General features: G+C 43.3%; 1 protein-coding gene across 1 annotated transcript in view; it reads right to left on the reverse strand.

The window, feature by feature from the left end:
• The window catches only part of LOC147378760 (serine protease 58-like), a 40201-nt gene extending 15785 nt beyond the window's left edge, over positions 1–24416 (reverse strand). Inside the window, exons 1-2 of the mRNA XM_086324099.1 lie at positions 24381–24416; positions 22614–22661 (exon numbers count right to left, since the gene is read on the reverse strand). Coding sequence (XP_086180225.1) covers positions 22614–22661; positions 24381–24416 — 84 coding nt within the window. The remainder of the gene's footprint in view (positions 1–22613; positions 22662–24380) is intronic.
• Between the last annotated feature and the right edge of the window lie 385 nt (positions 24417–24801).

A 24801-nucleotide genomic window follows, 5' to 3' on the forward strand; every position in this document is an offset into this window, starting at 1 on the left:
TCTCTCACCTAAACTGTCCCACACTTAAACCTAAGTGTACGTTTTTGACACAGGCTGACATTATCCAAAATCAAGTAAGTGATATCTACTTATGTCAGTTTTCTACTCCTTTTGACATGAATATTTGAGAGTGAGAAGAAGGTAAGGAAGAATATATTGTACACATAAACAGTTTTTTATATATATAAGATAATTACTGTATACATAATAGCATTTTATTTTCTATAACAGGTATTCGAGAAGGAAGATGATGATTGTGAAAGAGAAAACCATTGCCAAACCCTCATTTTTAGCCACTAATTCCAATTTGGGTTAACTGAAAGCAGCAGCAAGCTTGGATTCGTAAGGGTGGACTAATTTCTGCAACAATTAGTTATCTCTGATCTTTGGAATTCCGGAAAATTTTTTTCTTTTGTGTATCTGAATTTTTTAATTTTCCTATAATTTCCCTGGTTAAGACAACGGAATTTATTATTGCATATGTGACAGTTCTGTGTAGGTGTTTGATGAGTGGCCTTCCAGTGATTCTATTTCTAGAATTTTATCCTGGGAAAATAAACAGCTAATATAAACATTTGGCCACCTCATGCGAAGAGTTGACTCATTGGAAAAGACTCTGATGCTGGGTGGGATTGGGGGCAGAAGGAGAAGGGGACGACAGAGGATGAGATGGTTGGATGGCATCACTGACTTGATGGACATGAGTCTGAGTGAACTCTGGGAGTTGGTGATGGACAGGGAGGCCTGGCATGCTGCGATCCATGGGGTCGCAAAGAGTCGGACACGACTGAGCAACTGAACTGAACTGAACTGAATATAAACAAATGCATGCACAAGTGTATTTATTATAGTATGGGGCTTCCAAGGTGGCTCAGACAGTAAAGAATCTGCCTGCAATGCAGGAGACCCGGTTCAATCTCTGGGTCAGGAAGATTCTCTGGAGAAGGGATTGACAACCCACTCCAGTATTCTTGCCTGGAGAAATCCACGGACAGAGGAGCCTGGGGGGCTATATAGTCCATGGGATCACAATGAGTTGGACACGACTCGACTAACACACACATTGTTAATAATGGGAAACACTTTCATGACACTTCATACCTCCAGCAATTGAAGGTAAATTAATAATGGTAATTCTAATAAAATATCATGAATGATGCCATAGATGTCTTCAGTAATGATGAACAATGTTCGTTATACATTAAGTTAAAATGAAAAGTGAAAGTAAAATTAATCAGTTGCCTCCAACTCTTTGTGACCCCTGCAGTGTAGCCCATCAGGCTCCTCTGTCCATGGAATTCTCCAGGCAAAAATACTGGAGTGGATTGCCAATTCCCCCTCCAAGGGATCTTCCCAACCCAGGGGGTGAACCCAGATCTCCTGCATTGCAGGCAGATTCTTTACCAGCTGAGTCACCAGGAAGCCCTTAAGTAAAAATACCTGTTTATAAATCTCTATGTCTAGAATATTCTCATTTGTATTTTTGGCTTCCCTGGTGGCTCAGTGGTAAAGAACCCGCCTGCCAATGCAGAAGATGCAGGTTCAATCCCTGGGTCAGGAAGATCCCCAAAGAAGGAAATGGCAACCCACTACAGTATTCTTATCTGCAAAATCCCATGGACAGAGGAGTCTGATGGGCTAGAGTTCACGGGGTTGAAAAGAGTTGGATACAACTTAGCGAATTAAAACAACAGCAACAACAAATACATGTATATACACATACACACAATATATATATCAAATAAAATGAGAATATTCTAGACATAGAATGTTTGTATATATATAATTTTTGCTTAAAGTGATGTTTTTCTTAAAAAAAAAAGAAATTTATTTTTTATTTTAAAGCAAAAAAAGAAAACGCTTGATGTTTAAAACAAAAACTCAAGAGTTTTAATCCATAGACATCTCAAAGGAAAAACAGAATACCACCTGGTTACCCACACTGGCTCTATCTTCCGGACAGCCCCTGCTGGAGCACCTTGATGGAGCCCCAGCCATCGTGGTGCAGATGGGTGGGTGGAGGGGGTGGGGAGCCAAGTTCTTGGTAGGCCCTTGTCTCAGTGCCCGGCTTGAGCTAACTGCAGAGCCCATACATAGCTGCTGCTCTTCATTCCTTACCTCCCTCACTCTGACAATGGTCTGCTTTCTTTCCTCTGAGTAGGAAACCTGCAGAGGCAGCTGGCTTGGGATATTTTGTGTAGGCATGTGAGTTATATGTAAATCACATGCCCAGACACTAAGAATCGTTTCTCAGATGGCGCAAGTCAGGAATATTTGCCTTGAGTTTGTGTTACACCTAAAAGAGAGCACATACTTCTGATATTTCTCTTAATTTCTTCCAGAATAAATCAAGCCACTGTCAGGAGAGGTTTGGCTTTTCTAGTTCACTATTCATTTTTGAAGTTATCCATGCATGCATGCTTATAAACATTAAATCATTTTCAAAGAAATTCTACCACAGTTGAATTCAAAGTGAAGAGCCAGAACGTAATAGTTTTATCCAAGAATCAACATCCTTTACAGTTTGAATAATGTAATATGAATTTATAACAGCCCAAAGAGGAAAACATTTTAAACTACTTTCAGTATTGAGAATAGTGATTTTATGAACCGTAGACTTCACTCAGCAAAATCATACATCTCTTATTTATACATATAAACACACATCCCAAATTTTATTACTATCTGTTAAAATTATAGCAGCTATATTCAATTCAAAATTAATTCAAAGAGGTGTACTTTTTAAAAAGATAACACCTACACTTAAAAGTCAAAGCCAATCTTGCTTTTATATTAAAGACTCACTTTTATTCAATCAGTATACTCTCTTCTGAAAATTATGAAACTGAGGGAAAAAAAAAAAGACAACACCATTTATAAGGTATAAAAACTAGTTTGCTGATTTATAATTAGCCTATATTAGCCTAGGCCATTGTTTTGGTATTTGGAAGCAGGTTGAAAAAAAAGAACTACTGATAATTATATGTAACTCATTCTGATTTTACTGATTCAGTCCAGATGCCGGGAGCCAGCGTGAGGAATTCCGCCTATGGCAAAGGTCATGAGGAAGGAGGCTCAGCATACGCAAAGGCGGGATCGAGCCTCAGGAGTCCCCCTGGAAATTTTTGAGCATCTACCCCCAAAACCAGAGTCTGCCTACTTTACTGCTTTGTGCTCTCACCTACACCTCTGACTTTATGGGGGGCTGTCCCCCACCACCTCTCTCTGAAAAAGAGTTAACTTACAGCTCCAGTTGATAAAGTTCCTGGGTGTGACAAGAGTGTTTTAACCTACAAACTCCTCTGAAAGTTATTCTGGCCACATGTGATTGTTCACAGCCTCCCAACTGTGAGAGGCATGAGATGTTCTAAACTGTCTAAATACAGATTCCTTTGAGCAGTTAAAAGATTGATTAGAAATTGTATTGGTGAAGGGTTTTTCACTTGTTAGGCCAATGTTTGCTGCTAAGTTTCCATATCCCTTACCTACTGTGTCCCTGGCAGTGTATTGATTAATATAATTGGTGTATAGGAATGTAAGTAGTACCTTTAATGTTTGTAACCTTGGACCCTTGAGTTAATTCTGTTCTTGTTATAGCCCACCACACCTTTGCCCTATAGGAATGCAACTTTATCTAATACTTTTGGAGGGTGGCGCCTGACTTTAGAATAATCACCTTTAGAGAAAAATAAGTTTTCTGAAGAAAGGATCTTAAAATGTTAACAGGCCTCTTGGCCAGAAGATGATGTAATTCACCTAAACTTTTGCATATGATACGTTTGCAGGAAGAAAGCCTGGCTTACTGCTAACTCTACCCCTTCCTCCATTTTCCTCTATGCACAACTTAAGGTATAAAAACTACTTTGGAAAATAAAGTGCGGGCCTTGTTCACCAAAACTTGGCCTCCCCATGTCGTTCTTTCTCTCACCTTCTGGCTGAATTCCCATCATGAGCGTGGAGGCTCGTCAAGCCTACTAATTTTGCCTGGGCTTCTAAGGTCTGACCAGGGAGGCCTTAGTATCTCTTCTCCTTCGGGAGAATGGGAGGACGCCTGCAGCCTACGTAAGTGACGTAAATTCCTTATTTTGGAATTTTATTAGCCTTCCACGTAAACCAAGTTATTCAGCCTCTTTTCTCCACTGAATTTTCTCACTGAGATATCCTTATTTAACCACTCTTTATATCTTTAATTCTATTGTAACCTGATTGCCGAAGCCATCTCCCCTTCGAATTCCCTGGATCCAACGGGCCTGGACCCCGGCACAGTTCAGTTGCTCAGTTGTGCCCAAATCTTTTCTACCCCATGGACTGCAGCACGCCAGGATTCCCTGTCCATCATCAATTCCTGGAGATTGTTCAAACTCATGTCCATCGAGTCAGTGATGCCATCCAATCATCTCATCCTCTGGTTTCCCTTTCTCCTCCTGCCTTCAATCTTTCCCAGCATCAGGGTCTTTTCCAATGAGTCAGTTCTTCACATCGGGTGGCCAAAATATTGGAGTTTCAGCTTCAGCATCAGTCCTTCCAATGAATAATCAGGGCTAATTTCCTTTAGGATTGACTGGTTAAATCTCCTTGCAGTCCAAGGGACTCTCAAGACTCTTCTCCAACACCACAGTTCAAAAGCATCAATTTTTCAGCGCTCAGCTTTCTTTATAGTCCAGCTCTCACATCCATATATGACTACTGGAAAAACCATAGCTTTGACTAGACAGACCTTTGTTGGCAAAGTAATGTCTTTGCTTTTCAGCATGCTGTCTAGGTTAGTCATAGCTTTTCTTCCAAGAAGCAAGCATCTTTTAATTTCATGGCTGTAGTCACCATCTGCAGTGATTTTGGAGCCCCCAAAAATAAAGTGTCTCACTGTTTCCATTGTTTCCCCATTTTTTTGCCATCAAGTGATGGGCCTGGATGCCATGATCTTAGTTTTCTGAATGTTGAGGTTGAAGCCAGCTTTTTCACTCTCCTCTTTCACTTTCATCAAGAGGCTCTTTAGTTCTTCTTCACTTTCTGCCATAAGGGTAGTGTCATCTGCATATCTGAGGTTATTGATATTTCTCCCGACAATCTTGATTCCAGCTTGTGCTTCATCCAGCCTGGCATTTCTCATGATGTACTCTGCATATAAGTTAAATAAGCAGGGTGACAATATACAGACTTGATGTACTCCTTTCACGATTTGGAACCAGTCTGTTGTTCCATGTCCAGTTCTGTTACTTCCTGACCTGCATACAGGTTTCTCAGGAGGCAGGTAAAGTGGTCTATTTCCATCTCTTGAAGAATTTTCCACAGTTTGTTGTGATTCACACAGTCAATGACTTTGGTGTAATCAATAAAGCAGAAAAGATGTTTTTCTGGAACTCTCTTGCTTTCTCAATGATCCAACAGATGTTAGCAATTTGTTCTCTGGTTCCTCTGCGTTTTCTAAATCCAGCTTGAACATCTAGAAGTTCTCGGTTTACATACTGCTGAAGCCTGGCTTGGAGAATTTTGAGCATTACTTTACTAGCATGTGAGATGAATGCAATTGTGTGGTAGTTTGAGCATTCTTTGGCATTGCCTTTCTTTGGGATTGGAATGAAAACTGACCTTTTCCAGTCCTGTGGCCACTACTGAGTTTTCCAAATTTCCTGGCATATTGAGTGTAGCACTTTCACAGCATCATCTTTCAGGATTTGAAAGAGCTCAACTGGAATTCTATCACCTCCACTAGCTTTGTTCGTAGTGATGCTTCCTAAAGGCCACTTGACTTTGCATTCCAGGATATCTGGCTCTAGGTGAGTGATCACACCATCATGGTTCTCTGGGTCATGAAGATATTTTTAATATAGTTCTTCTGTGTATTCTTGCCACCTGTTCTTAATATCTTCTGTTTCTGTTAGGTCCATACCATTTCTGTCCTTTATTGATTAGCAGTAAATTAAGAATTCTCTTTCCTAACAGAGAAGGATAAGATGTTAATTTTCATAAGCATTCAGGATTTTAATAGGCTGGAGAAGACTCTTGAGAGTCCCTTGAACAGCAAGGAGATCAATCCAGTCAATCCCCCAAAAAAATCAACCCTGAATATTCATTGGAAAGACTGATGCTGAAGCTGAAACTCCAATACCTTGGCCACCTGATGCAAAGAGCCGACTCATTAGAAAAGACCTTGATGCTGGGAAAGATTGAGGGCAGGAGGAGAAGGGGATGACAGAGGATGAGAAGGTTGGATAGCATCATTGACTCAATGGACATGAGTTTGAGCAAATTCCGGGAGATAATGGAGGACAGAGGAACCTGGCTTGTACAGTCTATGAGGTCACAAAAGTTGAACACGACTTAGCAACTGCACAATAGTAAGAAGGGAATTAGTCCTTGAGGGGTGAGGAAATAAAGTGCCAGTGCTGAGCTGAAAAGGCAAGGGAAACAGACTTTGGCAGGGCCCTTTGCCTCTTTCAAGATTTCCTGAAAGGATCCAGCTAAGAATTGCCATAAATAACTCTCTTGCTAAGGTACAGCTTTTGCTACCACAAAGGACATGAACCAGCATAAAAGGTGTGTTCTGGAAGGAGGACTTACACTCATACCTCAGTGTTACTGCTCCTCTGGAGACCTTGTCTGTCTTCCCTTATTGGCTACTCCCATTGAGCACCAGCCGTAAATGCCGATCATTTGCTCCTGACTCACCATTCCCTCCTGGAGGAGGAAATGGCAACCCACGCCAATATTCTTGCTGGGGAAATCCCATGGACAGAGGAGCCTGGCGGGCTACAGTACATGGGGTCGCAGAGCGTCAGTCACGACAGAGACTGAGAACACTGTTCCCAGCCTCTGACCTCCTCAGTTGGAGCCTCGTTAAAAAGACCTTAGTCAGGCTGGGTCATCCCTCCTCTCCACGTGGTCATGGCGCTTTTCCACTGCTGAACTCAGACAGTGTGAGGAGGGTTCACTGTATTGGGCAGGAAGAATATAAAGCAGCTCACTTACTTCACCTGAGAACTATCCTGAAATAGTGTTGGGACCAGTGGAAGGGACCCGTGAAATTATAAAGGTAACTAAGTGTATGGCTTGTTCTCTGATACCCAGGCATCAGATAATAAGAAAAAGTAAAATTTGGCAACTCAAGCGTATTGTGTTAAATCTCTTTGACAAAGAAGCTGTGTGATGTTTTCCTAATTCCCACTCACACGTATCAGCCATCCTCTCTTCCATATAACACTTAGCCTCCGACACTTGACTACCCTGCGTCTCCCACCGACCCAGCAGTGAACCCATTTACATGCCCTTGAACCCTTTCACTGTTACACAGGCGCCAGGGAACTCTGTGGAATGCCCTTCTGTATATGTCAGCTTTTGCTTCCTTTCACATCTAGAACACGACTTTCCTTAGTTGAACAGGTTCTCTGTTAACCTGTGTACTGTTACATAATAATGCATAGGGGTGTGCATCTCAGCCATCAGCAGATGCTTAAATCCTGATGGCGGTTTAAATCAACCATCGGTGCGTATAAAGTGCACGTTGTGTGTCTGTAGATTTGTACGTTCCGAGAGGTATAAACCCCTGTGTCTCTCTGGGTACCTGTGCTTAGGCACCTGTGCTGTGTTTACGTGTGTGTGAGTCCACATCTGTATACAGCTGTATGCGTGTCTTACGGCCCAGTCAATAGCATCCTGTAGAGTATGGCCATTTGCTTCCACATTTCGGTATCTAGCAGAGCTATCCTCTTGGATTTTTTTTAACTTTATTTTTACTGTGGTAAAACATATGTAACAAACAATTTACCATTTTAACCCATTTTGAGTATATGATCCGGTGGCACTAACCACATTCACAGTGCTGGGCACACAGTCACCGCTGTCTAGTCCCCAGATTTTTCATCACTCAAAAAGAAACTGTAACCAGTAACTCCCAGTTCCCCTTCTCTCAACCCCTGGGACCTTCTAATCTACTCTCTACCTCTATGATTTTGCCTAATGTTTTCAAGGCTCATTCTTGTTGGAGCATGTATGGGAACTTCTGTTACATGGATACACCACATTTTATTTCTGTTTATTCATTGTGGACACACTTGCATTGTTTCTACCTTTTCATCATTGTGAATAATGCTGAAATTAGCACATGCGTCTGAGTACCTGTTCAAGTTCCTGTTTTTAATCCTTTTGGGTATATACCTACAAGATGAATGGCTGAGTCATACGGTGATTTTATGTCTAGCTTTTTGAGGAACCTCCAGATTGTTCCCGCAGTGGCTTCACAGTACCATGAGCAATGGATGAGGGTTCCAATTTCTCTACATCCTTGCCAGCATTTGTTGTTTTCTTCTTTTTTAAAAAATAATAAGCTTGCTAATGGGCTTGAAGTGGTAACTAACTGTGATTTTGACTTGCATTTCTCTAATGATTTTGACTTGCATTTCTCTAATGATTAGTGATGTTAAGCATCTTTTAATGTGCCTGTTGCTTTTACTGCTAAGTCACTTCAGTCATGTCCAACTCTTTGAGACCTTATGGACCATAGCCCACCAGGCTCCTCTGTCCATGGGATTCTCCAGGCAAGAATACTGGAGTGGGTCCCCATGCCCTCCTCCAGGGGATCTTCCCAACCCCAGGGATCGAACCAGTCTCATGTCTCCTGCATTGGCAGGTGGGTTCTTTACCACCAGCACCACCTATCTTTAGAGAAATGTCTGTTCAAGTCCTTGCCTGTTTTTAAGTGGGTTGTTTGCTCATTGTTGTTGCATTGGAATTCTTTATATACTCTGGACATCAATTCTTTATCAGATATATGATTTGCAAATATATTCTCCCAGTCTTTAGGTTTACTTCTCACTTTCCTGATAATATCCTTTGAGGCACAAAAGTTTCTACTTTCGATGAAATCCAATTTATCGATTTTTTCTTTTGTTGCTCATGCTTTTGGTGTCATATCTAAGAATTTATTGCCAAATCTAAGGTCATGAAGATTTCCACTATGTTTTCTCCCAAGATATTTATCATTTCAGCTCTTATATTTAGATTACTGACTCATTCTGAGTTAATTGTTGTATATTGTGTGAGGTAGTGGCCCACCTCTACCAGAACTATTTGTAGAAGAGACTGCTCTTTTCCAATTAAATGGACTTGGTACACTTGTCAAATGCTTCCCAGGTGGTGTTAGTGGTAAAGCACCCACCTGCCAATGCTGGAGACGAAAGAGACGCAGGTTCAATTCCTAGGTTGGGAAGATCCCCTGGAGGAGGCAAACCACTCCAGTACTCTTGCCTGGAGAATCCCATGGACAGAGAAGCCTGGTACAGTCCACAGGGTACCAAAAAGTCAGATACAACTGAGCGACAAAGCCCAGCATAATACCCTTGCCAAACACTGATCACAGTGTTTGTTTGTTTGTGAACTATCAATCTTATTTTGCTGACTTGCATGAACCACGCTGTTTTGACTACTATGGGCTTGTCGTAAGCTTTGAAATCAGGACATGTGGGTTCTCTGGTTTTCTTTTTAAGACTGCTTTGCATACTCAGAGCCCCTTGCAATCCTATATGAAATTTAAGATTGGCTTTTTCAGGTCTGCAAAAAGGGATGTTGGAGTTTTGCTAGAGATTGTGTTGAATCTGTAGATTGCTTTGGATATGATTACCATGCTCACAATGGTAAGTTTTACTCCCCACGAACATGGCATGTCTTTTCACTTAGTCAGGTCTTTAAGTTCTTTCAACAATGTTTTGTAGCTTTCAGTGTACAAGTCTTTCATCTTTTTGGTTGAATTTATTCCCAGGTATTTTTTTTTACCCTTTCCTTTTAATTGACTTGAAATCTTCCACTGTAATTACTAGACAATAACGTGTCCATAGCACACAGAACAGTGCTTGGCACACAGCAGACACTGAACAAATGCTAATTGAATAAAAGAATCTCCAAAATCATAGGATCTTAGAACTTTGAGGAAACACTCCTACCAATTCTTTTCTTCTAAGGATGAAGTAAGGTTGTTCAGGGACTTCCCTAGCGGTTCACTGGTAAGGAATCTACTTGCCAACAGGAGATGCGGGTTTGATCCCTGGGTCAGGAAGATCCCCTGGAGAAGGGAACATCAGCCAGTATTCTTGTCTGGGAAGTCCCGTGGACAGATAGGTCTAGCAAGCTGTAGTCCATGGCCTTGCAAGAGCATCAACTTAGCAACAACAAAGAGGGTGTTCAGACTGGGTAAGTGAATTGTTCCAAACAGCACTTAGCCAGTAGCAGAACCAGAAGTTCACATCACTAAGAGTTTTCTGTGGATCAAAATGTGGTCATTATATGCCAAGATTCTGCCTGCTGGAATAAGTGAATGTGTCTGTAAACTTGGATGCTTTTCTTTGGGTATGGGAATTTTTTCAGAATCTGATTTCTTATACTTTTAAATGAATCTTAGGGTTCATTTAGGATTCAAATGAATCATAGGATTATACAAAGGTTTAGTATACTTACAAAAGTATCCAATGTGAACACAAATAAGGTTATTAAAATGGACTATCTGGAGATATGTATCTATGAGGGCATCATAAATGGAAGTTTCTAGGAGTGTGTGTGTGTGTCTGTGTATCTGTGTTAGATGAGATGGCTGAGTGTCATTGTGGAAATAAATTTAGCCCTTCAGATCTTTCCTCACTCACAGCAGATGACCCTTCACTAGACTTTACTGCCTAAAGAACTTGTTTCATTTTAGAATTACTTCCATTAAGAGAATGAGTGGAGAAAAACAGAAGTGTATCCTTGCTTACAAGCTGAGACATTCCGTAGTGTGCTTCAAGAACAATCACTCGCTGTTCTTACGTTTTGCTTTTTCCTGAAGTAGGGTCAGCCGGCCGGGACAGAGGCTCAGTGCTGCCTGATGCGGGCTCCGTTCCACAGCTGGTCAGTCCCCGGGCCATTCTCTTCTTTCTCCTGATCTAGGCTTCTCCCGGGGCCTCCCAAAGATGGCCAGGAACCATCAGTCTAGGAATCATCTCTGAGTCAACAGTGAGAGATCAGCAACTCTCTGACTCCGGAATTTGGCAGGCTGAATAAGAGAATTGAGAACTGCCTACTCAATATCCCCTCACTCTCCCAACTCCTCCAATTTGATTGTGGGCACGAATGTACTTAGGGAAAACAAAACAAAAAAATTGTAAAAAAAAAAAAAAAAAGAAAAAAAACCCCACCACCCTGCATTTCTCACTCTCCTTTGCAGCTAGAGGTTGTCATTAGCCTAGCTCTGGACAATCAGGCATAAGCAAACGCTTTTGCATAGGGTTTTCAGGAAAGATCTTTAAAATGGAACTGATAGCTGACAAATGCCTTTTGCCCTTCTCATTCTACCTTTTCCCAGCTGGATTCTAGATGTAATGATGAAGGTGTAGCAGCCCTCGTAACCATGGCAACCATGAGGGAAAGGTTAAGATGTCACAGAGATATCCACACTGAGATCACCATGCTGCCCAACCACAGCCCACTACCACCTACCTCTTGTTTCACAAGAAAAACCCCTGATCAGTTTAAACCACTGTTTTCTGGGTCTCTTCACTAGCAGCCCAATTTAATTCTTAACTCATATTGGAGCTTAAAAGGCTGAATGAGATAATTTGAGTCAGTGGACTCCTATTGTATCTCGTTGCCAAATTAGAGAAACTTAAACATTATGGAGGAATTCTAGGTAGTCAAGATAATGGTGGCGGCATAAATCTAAATTTCCTGACATAGTGCCCTCCCCTGTAAAACACACACAGAGCAAGAAATCAAGTAAAACTACATAAAACCCATGTCCTCACCAGAACTAGAAAACAGAAATCCAAATTTCAAAGTAACTGCAAATAGAAAACTATAAATCCCAGAAAGCTCCCTCCCACATTGTGGATGAAGCCTTTCAGGTAAACAAAGTTTGGGAAAAACCATGATGGCGAACTCAGGGTTGAGTTAAAACTACCAGAAAGATAAAGTCTGCGCCTGCGTCTAAGCGGAGCCCTTACTACATGGAAGGCACTTACCTGTGTGCAGGGGGTGAGGAGGCGGTCTTGGAAAGATAAAGCTTCTGAGTGAAAAATGTCCAAAGGAAAGGGGTCCAGAGGGTTCTTCTGAAAATCAGTCGGGGGAGGCGGGTGGGGACTGGGTTCGGGGAACTTGGGGGGAACTTTGAAATCTGCCAGACCTTCTCTTCCTCCAAAGCCATACTTGGCTACACTGACAGAAGAGGGCGCTCTTGATCTAGGAATCCTGCAACCCCTACCTCTCCAGCCCCGTCTCCATCTAAGCACAATTAACTAGAACAGAAAAGAATCCAGAACCATTCAACTAATAAAATTTCTACCCCCAATAATGGCAAAGTAGAAGAAAACTCCCTAACACCACTAAGTAACACTACTGTCTAAACTGAGTCATATATCTTCAACACTTTGAATAACAAAATTAAAAGCTAAGTAGAGAAATGGACCGGAAAGGAAAAAAAAAAACCTAGGAAGAAATAAAATGAAAGTTGATTGAATTCAGAAAAAAAAAAAGAAAAAAACAATAAAATAAACATTGTACTGCATTGGCTGTAACATTTTAGGTAATACATACTACCACATTTTAAATACCTGGGAAATAGATGGGGAAACAGTGTCAGACTTTATTTTTCTGGGCTCCAAAATCACTGCAGATGGTGACTGCGGCCATGAAATTAAAAGACTCTTACTCCTTGGGAGGAAAGTTATGACCAACCTAGATAGCATATTCAAAAGCAGAGACATTACTTTGCCAACAAAGGTTCGTCTAGTCCAGGCTATGGTTTTTCCTGTGGTCATGTATGGCTGTGAGAGTTGGACTGTGAAGAAAGCTGAGCGCCGAAGAATTGATGCTTTTGAACTATGGTGTTGGAGAAGACTCTTGAGAGTCCCTTGCACTGCAAGGAGATCCAACCAGTCCATTCTGAAGGAGATCAGTGCTGGGATTTCTTTGGAAGGAATGATGCTAAAGCTGAGACTCCAGTACTTTGGCCACCTCATGCGAAGAGTTGACTCATTGGAAAAGACTGTGATGCTGGGAGGGATTGGGGGCAGGAGGAGAAGGGGCCGACAGAGGATGAGATGGCTGGATGGCATCACTGACTCGATGGACATGAGTCTGAGTGAACTCCGGGAGTTGGTGATGGACAGGGAGGCCTGGCATGCTGCGATTCATGGGGTCACAAAGAGTAGGACACGACTGAGCAACTGAACTGAACTGACTGATATATATGCCTGTTATCCTCCAAGTTACAGTCAAATGATTTCTTCACCATGTAGCTGTTCAGAATTTATCCTCACTGGGTCTGATCTTTGAGGCATGCAGTAAACAGTGTCTGGCTGTGATTGCTGCCATCACTGTTATTGGCAATTGACTGGTCGGGGGCAGTGAGGGAGAGGAGAGAATCTCAAATAACGCATCTGGGGCAAAAAGTGAAGGAATTTGTCATACTGTGTGTCCACCTAGGCCAAAGACTTGGCTTTGCAGACAAGAAGACTGAGACAGGGAGGTAACACAGTAGCCAATGGAGAAAGCCTTCTTTCCTTCCCTCGCCTCTTTTCTTACTGGTTGAAAAGACAACGAATGCCTCCTCTCTGAATCAGCCTGCAACGCCCTCCAGATGCTATGACTCCCCTCTTAGCAGGACCTCTTTATAATTCACCCTCCCCTTTCCTTCTGACAAATTCCCCCAGACAGAAGCTCTGTGTAAGTCACTCTCATTCTAGAATGCTAAAATGCAAATAAACCAAACCACCTTCCCTGATTCTTACAGTCAAATGATTTCCTTGCCATGTAGCTTTCCAGAATTTACCCTAGTGGGGTCTCTGAGGCATGCAGTAATGTTTAAATCTCTGATTCTCCTCTTATCAAACTTAGAAGTGTGTTACACGAGCTGCCTCTTTTCCTTCCCACTCATTCCCAAAGCTCTCGCTGCTTCCCCCTTCATCCTCTCTGAAAACGTCATTTTCAGAAGCTGTTGGCTACCATCTTTAAACACCCTTATTCTTTGTCTTCTTGGAGCCACAGTCTTTTTCCTCCGGTCAGTCCCACAGCTATTCATTCTCTTGTTCTGGGTTGTTCTCTTCCCTCTTCAGTGGAGGTATCCCACCAAAGGTCTCTACTACCTTCTGCACTCATAGCTGCAAACCACAAATACACACATCCAGGCACATCTGCTTCTTGGGTGCCTCCCTAGATGTCACGCCTGGGTTTCAGGAGGCACCTGGAGCTCAACATGTCTAAAGCTGAATCCCACAACCTCTTTTCAAGTCTGCATCTCCTCCCAATCTCCAAACCAAGGTCAAATGATCCTTGATACCATCCTTTCCTTTATCTTCTCTCCCAAATCATTCATAAATTTAACTGAAAACACTGAGTACCTAGTGTGTGTGGGCACAGGCCATTGACAAGACCCACTTTCTACACTGAACTTACAGATTCAGTGAAAAGTCCTGCACAGGTTTCCTTCCATCCCACTTTTCATTCACACTGTCACCCTCCAGGTTCAAGTCAGCATTGCCTCGTTCCTAGACTGATAAATCAGCGCTTTGTGAGATTTGTCTGAAGCCAGCCTGTTCAAACGGAGCTGATGTCTTTTCTCCTCGCACATTTTATAACTGTTGTTGTTGTTCAGTTGCTCAGTCATGTCCGACTCTTTTGTGACCCCATGGGCTGTATCCCACCAGGCTCCTCTGTCCGTGGGATTTTCCCAGGCAAGGATACTGGAGTGGGTTGCCATTTCCTTTTCCAGGGGATATTCTTGACCCAGGGATCAAACTCCCATCTCCTGCACTGCATGTGGATTCTCTGCCACTGAGCTGCCAGCGAAGCCCTCCTTGCACGCTTTGTACCGTAACACATTTGTTGCTGTCTCTGGGTTTCCCTCCTCCTGGAATTCCCTCCTCTAATCTCCTCATACTATACTGTATCTGTCCTTTAAGGCCCATCTCAAATGCCAGTCCTCTCTGATGCTTTCCCTGACTTCCCAGGCCAAGAATGTGGCTTCTTTCCCTGAATTTATCAGATTTGCCCTCTTCACCCCTGCTTTATCAGCCATCCCTCCTGCCCAAGCTAGTTGCTTCACAAATCATGATTAGAATGATGGTGGAATCCAGTTTTATGTGATAGGAAAGTGGCTCCGTGATCAACTTCAACAGAGATTACTCTATCATCAGCTAATTTGTGTACCTTTTTCCCCTGGAGATTTAATAAACTCAATTCCTGAAGAAGCTGAATATGCTGCTGCTAAGTCACTTCAGTCGTGTCTGACTCTGTGTGACCCCATAGACGGCAGCCTACCAGGCTCCCCCATCCCTGGGATTCTCCAGGCAAGAACACTGGAGTGGGTTGCCATTTCCTTCTCCAGTGCATGGAAGTGAAAAGTGAAAGGGAAGTCACTCAGTCGTGTCCGACTCTTAGCGACCCCATGGACTGCAGCCCACCAGGCTCCTCCGTCCATGGGATTTTCCAGGCAAGAGTACTGGAGTGGGGTGCCATTGCCTTCTCTGGCTGAATATGCTACGGTTACTAAATTCTGTTTGGGGCTTCAAAGGAAATATTACATAACTTTTAAAAAGTCACATGAGTTCTAGGGACCTCAGCTTCCCTATGGAGAAGGCAATGGCACCCCACTCCAGTACTCTTGCCTGGAAAATCCCATGGATGGAGGAGCCTGGTAGGCTGCAGTCCATGGGGTCGCTAAGAGTCAGACATGACTAAGCAACTTCACTTTCACTTTTCACTTTCATGCATTGGAGAAGGAAATGGCAGCCCACTCCAGTGTTCTTGCCTTGAGAATCCCAGGGACAGGGGAGCCTGGTGGGCTGCCGTCTATCGGGTTGCACAGAGTCGGACACAACCGAAGCGACTTAGCAGCAGCAGCAGCTTCCCTATCTAGAAAACAGAAAGTTGTACTGAATGATCTTAAGCTTCTGAAGATTCTAGTTCTCTAGATCTAACAGTCTATAACTAAGTTTTCTAGGGGATTTGACCGGGTGATTTCACCTACTGATAGACTGCTTCTACCCGTTGCCAGCCTTTTTCCTTTCCTTGCCTTCTCTATAGAAGTTGGAAAAGCTAGACAGCCCTCTTGGCAGCTTTTCTTACAGCTAGAAGTGGTCGTGTGATATAGTTCTAACCAATGAGATGGAAGCAGAACTCTACTAAAGGGAATTCTGGGAAGCCGTTGCTTTCCAGATGGAAGAGAAAGGCACAGCTGACGTGACTCCTGTGGCAGGCAGACTTCTCAGATGGCCCCCTGATATATGATATATGGCCCTGTATAATCTCCTGCCTTAGGGTATGGGCAGAATCGTGAGCTATCACCCCCACGATTAGGTTACTAATCAGTTGTCTTGGAGTCAATCAAAGGGAGATTATTCTGTGTGGGCCTGACATAATCAGATGAGCCTTTAAAAAGAGACACAGCTTCCTGTCAGGAAAACAAACGGTTGCAAACTGCCTTGGGGCGGCCTCCAGAAGCCGCTAAGAGCTCAGCCCTAACAACTGCGTTCTACCAACAGCTGGCGAGCTTGAAAGGGACCCTAGGGTTCAGACGATGCGCAGTCCCAGCTGACACCTTGGCAGCAGCCTGCCTTCTCAAGCAGAGAATTCAATGAACCATGGCCAGACTCCTGACACGTCGGAGCTCCAGGATCAACTTGTGTTAACTTGCAATGTTTGCAGCTCCTTGTTATAAAGCAATAGAAAATGAAACAACCCCTTTCCACTTAATCGCAAAAGCTGGGCACTTACGAAAACCATCTTGTGATCATAAAGGAAAAGCCAAGTGAATCACAGAGCCCCTGACCTCTTGCACCTCTAAGCCACAATCAGCAGTTGCTTTTCTCCAAGAAAACTTCTATACCAGAAAAAGAAATGTCTATTTATATAAGCCAATACAAATTAGAAAGCATTTCTTGTACTTGTAGTCGAAATCATTTCCAACTGATAAAACAGACTTCCAAAACCAGCATGAGTATATTATTTATTCACTGGCAAACTTTTATAAGGAATCTATAATGTTACAGATAGTAAAAGAAAGAAGCACCAGAAATTAAAAAAAAAAATTTGCCTTCTGTAGGCTTGTAGCCTAGTGTAGGGGGAGAGGTGGTGGGGGAAAAGGTGAGGAAAGGTAGTCAGGATACAATTAAAATACAGAATGACTAGGCTATGATAAGTATAAGCAAAAGGTCTTGCATGCATGCTAAGTCACTTCAGTTCAGTTCAGTTCAGTTGCTCAGTCGTGTCCGACTCTTTGCGACCCCATGAATCGCAGCACGCCAGGCCTCCCTGTCCATCTCCAACTCCCAGAGTTCACTCAAACTCACATCCATCGAGTCGGTGATGCCATCCAGCCATCTCATCCTCTGTCCTCCCCTTTTCCTCCTGCTCCCAGTCCCTTCCAGCATCACAGTCTTTTCCAATGAGTCAACTCTTAGCATGAGGTGGCCAAAGTACTGGAGTTTCAGCCTTAGCATCATTCCTTCCAAAGAACACCCAGGGCTGATCTCCTTTAGAATGGACTGGTTGGATCTCCTTGCAGTCCAAGGGACTCTCAAGAGTCTTCAGTCATATCCAACTCTTAGTGGACCCTATGGACTGTAGCCCACCAGGCTCCTCTGTCCATGGGCTTCTCCAGGCAAGAATACTGGAGTGGGTTGCCATACTCTCCTCCAGGGGATCTTCCCGACCCAGGAATCAAACCCGCATCTCCTGCTGCTCCTGCATTGCAGGCGGATTCTTTACCGATGAGCCTCGAGCCTCGGGGTAAGCCCAAACAAAAGATCTTAGGGAAGCTCAAAGAAGAGACACCTAGTGTAGACTTTAGGGTTGGTCAGGAGGGAGGAGCTGGATCCAAGGCTTTAGGATGAGGCACAGAATTACGAAGGATGAGCATGTCACTCAGGAATAGCAGAGGAGGGGAGTCCTGGCACAGAGAGTGGAAGTCAATCAGTCAAATAATTGACAACCACCAAAATCGGTAAGGTGAGGCTGAGGAATGTGTGAGCAACAGAGAAACAGACCTAGCACCAGGTACCGCCCCAGGCTCTGATGAGCGAGCTGCCTCGCCCCACTCCCTTCCCCAGGACGAGTGCTCTTGCATCGCTGAGGGAAATGCAGGTAGCTCCGGCAGCTGCCCCAGATGTAAACACATGCAGGGAGCGGCTTTCCCAAGGAAGACTCTAGGTCAAGGTACTTCCGGAATGTGCTGCGCACAGGGAATCCAAGAAGAGAGAAAGGGATTTGACAGAGGAGACAACCCCTTCAGTTTTTTGAAGGAGAATCTTGGGGCCTTCAGGCTCCGTCAGAGCACATTAACTCTCCTCGTGACTTAGGGTTCTCACAGCCTAGGATTTCACTTGGAAATTAGAAAGCTTCTGTAAATCTCCTTTAAATGAGTCAAGGAACAAATACATCGCAATGATAAAATGGGAAATACTGAAATAGGGACTAGAGAAAAACCCTGGAAATGAAAAAGCCTAAGGCAGAGACTGAACTGAACCGAAGGCAGAGACAGTCGCAGGAAGTTGAAGGCAGCAATGAATCCAATCTCATGTCATCCACTGACCTGTGTTTTCCTATTTGAGGAGCAAAGGGGTTTCGAATGCTAGAGAAAAAGAGGTAAGTTAGGGAGCAGAAGCTACATGTCCTTCCTTCAGAGGAATTGATGCTTTTGAACTATGGTGTTGGAGAAGACTCTTGAGAGTCCCTTGCACTGCAAGGAGATCCAACCAGTCCATTCTAAAGGAGATCAGCCCTGGGTGTTCTTTGGAAGGAATGATGCTAAGGCTGAAACTCCAGTACTTTGGCCACCTCATGCTAAGAGTTGACTCATTGGAAAAGACTGTGATGCTGGAAGGGACTGGGAGCAGGAGGAAAGGGGGAGGACAGAGGATGCCTCCCCTGGTCTCCCCAGGAAGCTGGGGAAGCTCCCCTTGTAGCATCAGGTAGGGAGCTTGCCTGAGGCCTAGGAGGTTTTTTCCCACTCTTTTCAAACGTGGGATACAGTAAAATTCACCCTTTTTAGGTGTACAATTTGATGATGAGATTTGACAAATGTGTATAGTGTGGTGACCCAAGGACAAAAGAGCAGATAAAACCCAGGAGGGTCTTAGAATGCAGGAACAGAAAAACCAGACTCTTATTGTCCTTCCCTCCCCCATGTTGTAACTACTAATGGATTTCAGGCCCTCCTGAGCAGTAGAACCTATAACCTGTCTCCCCTCCTACCCCACAGGAAGAAGGTATTTGCCTTATTCTCCACCCGCCCCCCACCACCCGACCCAGTATACATGCCTCATCCAATCAGCAAATGACCCGCAAGACCCCTATCCCACTCCTTGTACCCTGGGTATAAAAGTAGACTAAGGACTCCTGTTCAACTCGGTTCTCCCTTGAGCTGGCCTGCTCTTCTAACAGCGTCTCCCACTCTAATAGACTTTATTTCCCTCTCCTTCTGTCTCATGTCTGGAAATTCTTTTCCAACCCGCACCCAGACCATGACATATAGTAGCACTAACTACTCCATGAGAAAGGCAAAGGACCCTCCCGTCACCCCGCAAAGCCGCCCCAGCCCTTTTGTTGTCAACACCCCCACCCCTGGGAAACTACCGACAGTTTCTATCCCTATAATCTCGCCTTTTCCAGAATGTCGTGTAAATCGACTCATACACTATATAGTCTTGTGTGTCAGGCTTCTTGCACTTAACATCACGCAAGGCCAATTTTTAAAAACTGTTGTCTGCCAAGGTCATCTTTCCCTGTGAACCAAGGCTAAGTGGGTGAGGATCAGTGTTCATGCTTGTCTTAACAAATTCACTGGAGTATATAACTGTAGACCCTAAATCAAACCTGCTGAGTCAAAAGCAGTGTCTCTTCGTAATCTATTCTGATGTGATGACTCAAGTTACACTTCTATTGTGCAAACACTAATAGTGCAATAGTGAATTTATACATGCATATCTCTGTTTATTAGCATTTAGAAATGCATAATTGCATTTTAATCATCAAGAGCATTTATAGGCCTATGCTACTGCCCTTGAGGACCTTGCAAAATAATTTAAAAGATAGCATATACTTAAATAGGGCTTCCTAGATGGTGCTAGTGGTAAAGAACCTGCCCAGCAATGCAGGAGACATAAGAGACACAAATTCGATCCCTGGGTTGGGAAGATCCCCTAGGAGGAGGAGGGCCTAGCAACCCACCCTAGTATTCTTGCCTGGAGAATCCCATGGACAGAGGAGCCCAACAGGCTACAGTCCACAGGGCTGCAAAGAGTCTGACATGACTGAAGCGACTTAGCACGTACGCATATACTTAAATCATAGACTTTCATTGCTGCAAAAGGTTTTAGGGCATCCTAGATTTTCACATTTGGCAATGACTTTCAAGATTATCCACACCTGCCTATCATTTTAGATTTGAATTTCCTCCAGGGGTGGCAAACTCCAAGAACAGATGAATGATGTAAATGTGTGAAATGAGCCAGGGGACACTGACAACTTGCCTGAGGCAAATCGGAGAGAGTTTGGTAGTACCTGTGGCCATTCAAATTCAATTTGAAAACAAACACTTTGAAAAAACATTAAGTATATATATTTTGGCTTGCTTTAGTCCTTGGGTAGTCACACTGCAATCTCTTCTATAATAGCCTTCCCAAGTTTTTGCCTCGTATGCTGGATACTCCTGAGTCCCTGACCTACACCCTTTCACTCTTATCAGCTCAGTAGGTGCCAGTCTGGCTTTCAATTGCCAGCATGGCATTTAAATGCTATAGGATTCCTTGAAGCCCTAATGCTGGCTTTGCCCTTCTCCCACCAGGCAGGCAGGAAGTGGCAAGAGATTGATGCCCTTTCAATGACCACTGATGGAAATTTGAGTATAAGTCCCTCAGCTTGCTGGGGGACTAATTAAAGTTAGTACTTTACACGGGCCACCAGAATTTCCAAGTGAGATTAGAGTTCCCTTTACGACCGTTGACTCTTGTGTGACAGTGTACCTTTTATTTCCAGCATCCTTTCTCGTTCTACTTACCCGTCTCTTACAGTCTTTCCTGACATCACCTGCCAGATAAGCTACTTTATTTGGATCTTCATATCAGGATCTGCTTCTGAGAGTTGACCTCAAGTTGATGTAGCTAGTGAAAACTTGAATAACTCCAGAGATGAGAGACTTCAGTTCAGTTCAGTTCAGTTCAGTTCAGTCGCTCAGTTGTGTCTGACTCTTTGCGACCCCATGAATCGCAGCACGCCAGGCTTCCCTGTCCATCACCAACTCCCGGAGCTTACTCAAACTCATGTCTATCGAGTCAGTGATGCCATCCAGCCATCTCATCTTCTGTCGTCCCCTTCTCCTCCCACCTTCAATCTTTCCCAGCATCAGGGTCTTTTCCAATTAGTCAGTTCTTTGCATCAGGTGGCCAAAGTATTGGAGTTTCAGCCTCAGCATCAGTCCTTCCAATGAACACCCAGGACTGATCTCCTTTAGAATGGACTGGTTGGATCTCCTTGCAGTCCAAGGGACTCTCTCAAGAGTCTTCTCCAACACCACAGTTCAAAAGCATCAATTCTTCAGTGCTCAGCCTTCTTCACAGTCCAACTCTCACATCCATACATGACCACTGGAAAAACCATAGCCTTGACTAGACGAACCTTTGTTGGCAAAGTAATGTCTCTGCTTTTCAATATGCTATCTAGGTTGGTCATAACTTTCCTTCCAAGGAGTAAGCGTCTTTTAATTTCATGGCTGCAGTCACCATCTGCAGTGATTTTGGAGCCCCCAAAAATAAAGTCTGACACTGTTTTCACTGTTTCCCCATCTATTTCCCATGAAGTGATGGGACCGGATGCCATGATCTTAGTTTTCTGAATGCTGAACTTTAAGCCAACTTTTTCACTCTCCATTTTCACTTTCATCAAGAGGCTTTTCAGTTCCTCTTCACTTTCTGCCATAAGGGTGGTGTCATCTGCATATCTGAGTTTATTGATATTTCTCCCGGCAATCTTAATTCCAGCTTGTGCTTCACCCAGCCCAGCGTTTCTCATTATGTACTCTGCATAGAAGTTAAATATGCAGGGTGACAATGTACAGCCTTGATGTACTCCTTTTCCTACTTGGAACCAGTCTGTTGTTCCATGTCCAGTTCTAACTCTTGCTACCTGACCTGCATACAAAAGGCAGATCAGGTGGTCTGGTATTCCCATCTCTTTCAGAATTTTCCACAGTTTGTTGTGATCCACACAGTCAAAGGCTTTGGCATAGTCAATAAAGCAGAAATAGATGTTTTTCTGGAACTCTCTTTCTTTTTCAATGATCCAGCAGATGTTGGCAATTTGATCTCTGGTTCTTCTGCCTTTTCTAAAACCAGCTTGAACATCTGGAAGTTCATGGTTCACGTATTGCTGAAGCCTGGCTTGCATTCCTAATCTCTAGAGAATAGCTTGAGCCATCTTTGACCTACAGAAATATCTTCCCCTCACAGAGATGAAAGTGTCTCCCTGTGACTAGCACCTAAAGGTTCACTCTGTGGGACCGTCTACTGTTGTGTGAACCCGTCTAGAAATCCCCTCTTTAGAGAGAAATCCTTCAACCCAATTCCTAAACTGTCCTTGAATATATCCTACATTTCACTCACCTTATCTATGAAAATTGTCAATCGGTACACAAAGCCAGTAATGAGAATCTGGAATGAAAAATGCCCAAGAGGAGAACCCCCAGAAATCTGGGGGTTTTAGGAGGATACTGGACTTTCCCATTGATGGAATATGGAAACAAGAGCCATTTTTAGTTAAATGTTAAAAGAAGAATCAGTCCAAAGGACATGAGATCATTTTGTTTACACATATATGTATTATGTGTTACATTTACAGTCCTAGTTTTTCACTTGGGAAAGGATCACGAAAAATGTGCTGTGTCTTCATTTTCAGCCTGACAGGCTTCTGCATTTCCCAGTCAAGGATTTAATGTTTGCTCTTGTATGTACTACCTAACAAGATATACACAGTTTGTATTAAATTCACAGCTTCCTTCCAAGAGACAAATTCTGGACATTTTTAAGAGGCAACAAAGGTTCTAAAATATCTGACAGTGTCTTGTATCCATCCCTTCCCATTTTAAGAGAAAAGGGAGTTTCAGGAGAGCTGAGAGCTGGGCAAAAGAGAGTGCAAAACAGGGTGAAAAGTAGGTTTCAGAGCCCTTATGAATGTCCCTTCTGACATTATATTTGAAATAGAGTACTTGTTGGGGAGTTAAATGTACTAGTTTCTAAATTTTGAAAGAGATTTGAGGATATCCGTGGCCATGTTTTTGCAGCCTGTTTTTGGGACACACTGAAAGGACTGATTACTTGCTAATGTGTCTTTTCTTTTACAAAACGATTTGTGAATATGCATTCTGAGTATTTATGAATAGTTTTTCTTTTACATATTTTTTTTTGAAAGAGAGATAAACAAGTGATGATTGAATTCAAGGCTATACCTATTCCTCCCACTTCTTCTCCATCTGATATAATTACAGTAAGTCTGGCTTGTGCATATCTGAACATCTTCTGGTTTTGATTGTCAAGCAATCAAATAGCATTTCTCACCCCCACTCAGACCCATAATTTAGAAGCTTCTCTGAAGTGACACTTGTTGCAGTTTAATTATAACGCTCTTCAATCCAGAAAGCTATTTAAAGAACAAAGGAAGCTGTGCCTTTGCAGTCCAGTCTTTTGAAAACAATGCAGAAATACGTATGTGTAGCTGATCCCTCGGAGAAGGCAATGGCACCCCACTCCAGTGCTCTTGCCTGGAAAATCCCATGCGGAAGAGCCTGGTAGGCTGCAGTCCATGGGGTCGATAAGAGTCGGACACTTCCCTTTCACTTTTCACGTTCATGCATTGGAGAAGGAAATGGCAACCCACTCCAGTGTTCTTGCCTGGAGAATCCCAGGGACGGGGGAGCCTGGTGGGCTGCCATCTATGGGGTCACACAGAGTCGGACACGACTGAAGCGACTTAGCAGCAGCAGCAGCTGATCCCTAATTGAAACTTGATAACGTGTGTGATGAATGACTTGTTTCCTTTGGGAAAATGACTGATATTTTAACATACATGTTTCTTTCCGAGAGTGTCCAGCACAGTTATGCCATTTTAAAACTTAGGAGCAAGCATGCACAATTTCACAATCTGCATTCTGTTTACAGGAAATGTCTTCTTTCATTTCAAAATGAAATTCTCAAGGCTCAAACGGGTAAGTGTTTTAATTCAGCAAAGAATTAAAGAGCTGCTTTTTCCAGACATATTCTCTTTCCTTCCCTGGCAGTTACGGGTACCAACTTGCTCTTAATTATCTTCCATTCAATGCTAGTCATAGCCGCCTGCCTACTTCACACCTCGGCAGGCCAGCCCACAGTACTCACCCAGCCCTCTCTGGCTGAATCATCTTCCGCCCCCATCCTTTCCCACTGCTGTTTCCTTTCCACTTCAGTGCTCTTTTTAGAGGGACATGCTTGCTTTTCCAGAGCTTTTTTCTTCATTCTATATTATGTTCCCTTTATATTCTAGAGAACAACAATTCTTAAGGAATTTTCTTCCTGTGACTGAAGACACCTTGTGCTTAACATAGCTATCCATTAATTCTTGCCTACTTTAGGTGAAAGTAGGATTTGAGAAACTGGACATTTATCACCCTCACTCCAACATATGAAAGAGAAAATGAGTCATTTTTTTGTGAGTTTCTGCCTTGGCAGAGACACAGGAAATCCTAGGCTTGGGCAATTTAAACCGTCGCCTACAGCTTTGACATCCCTGCTTTCAACATTCTGGTCTCATTGATTTTTT

The sequence above is a fragment of the Bos grunniens genome, chromosome 2, assembly GCF_055505025.1.
Source record: "Bos grunniens cultivar Pamir isolate PY7600 chromosome 2, Bosgru_T2T1.0, whole genome shotgun sequence".
Classification (NCBI taxonomy): domain Eukaryota; kingdom Metazoa; phylum Chordata; class Mammalia; order Artiodactyla; family Bovidae; genus Bos; species Bos grunniens.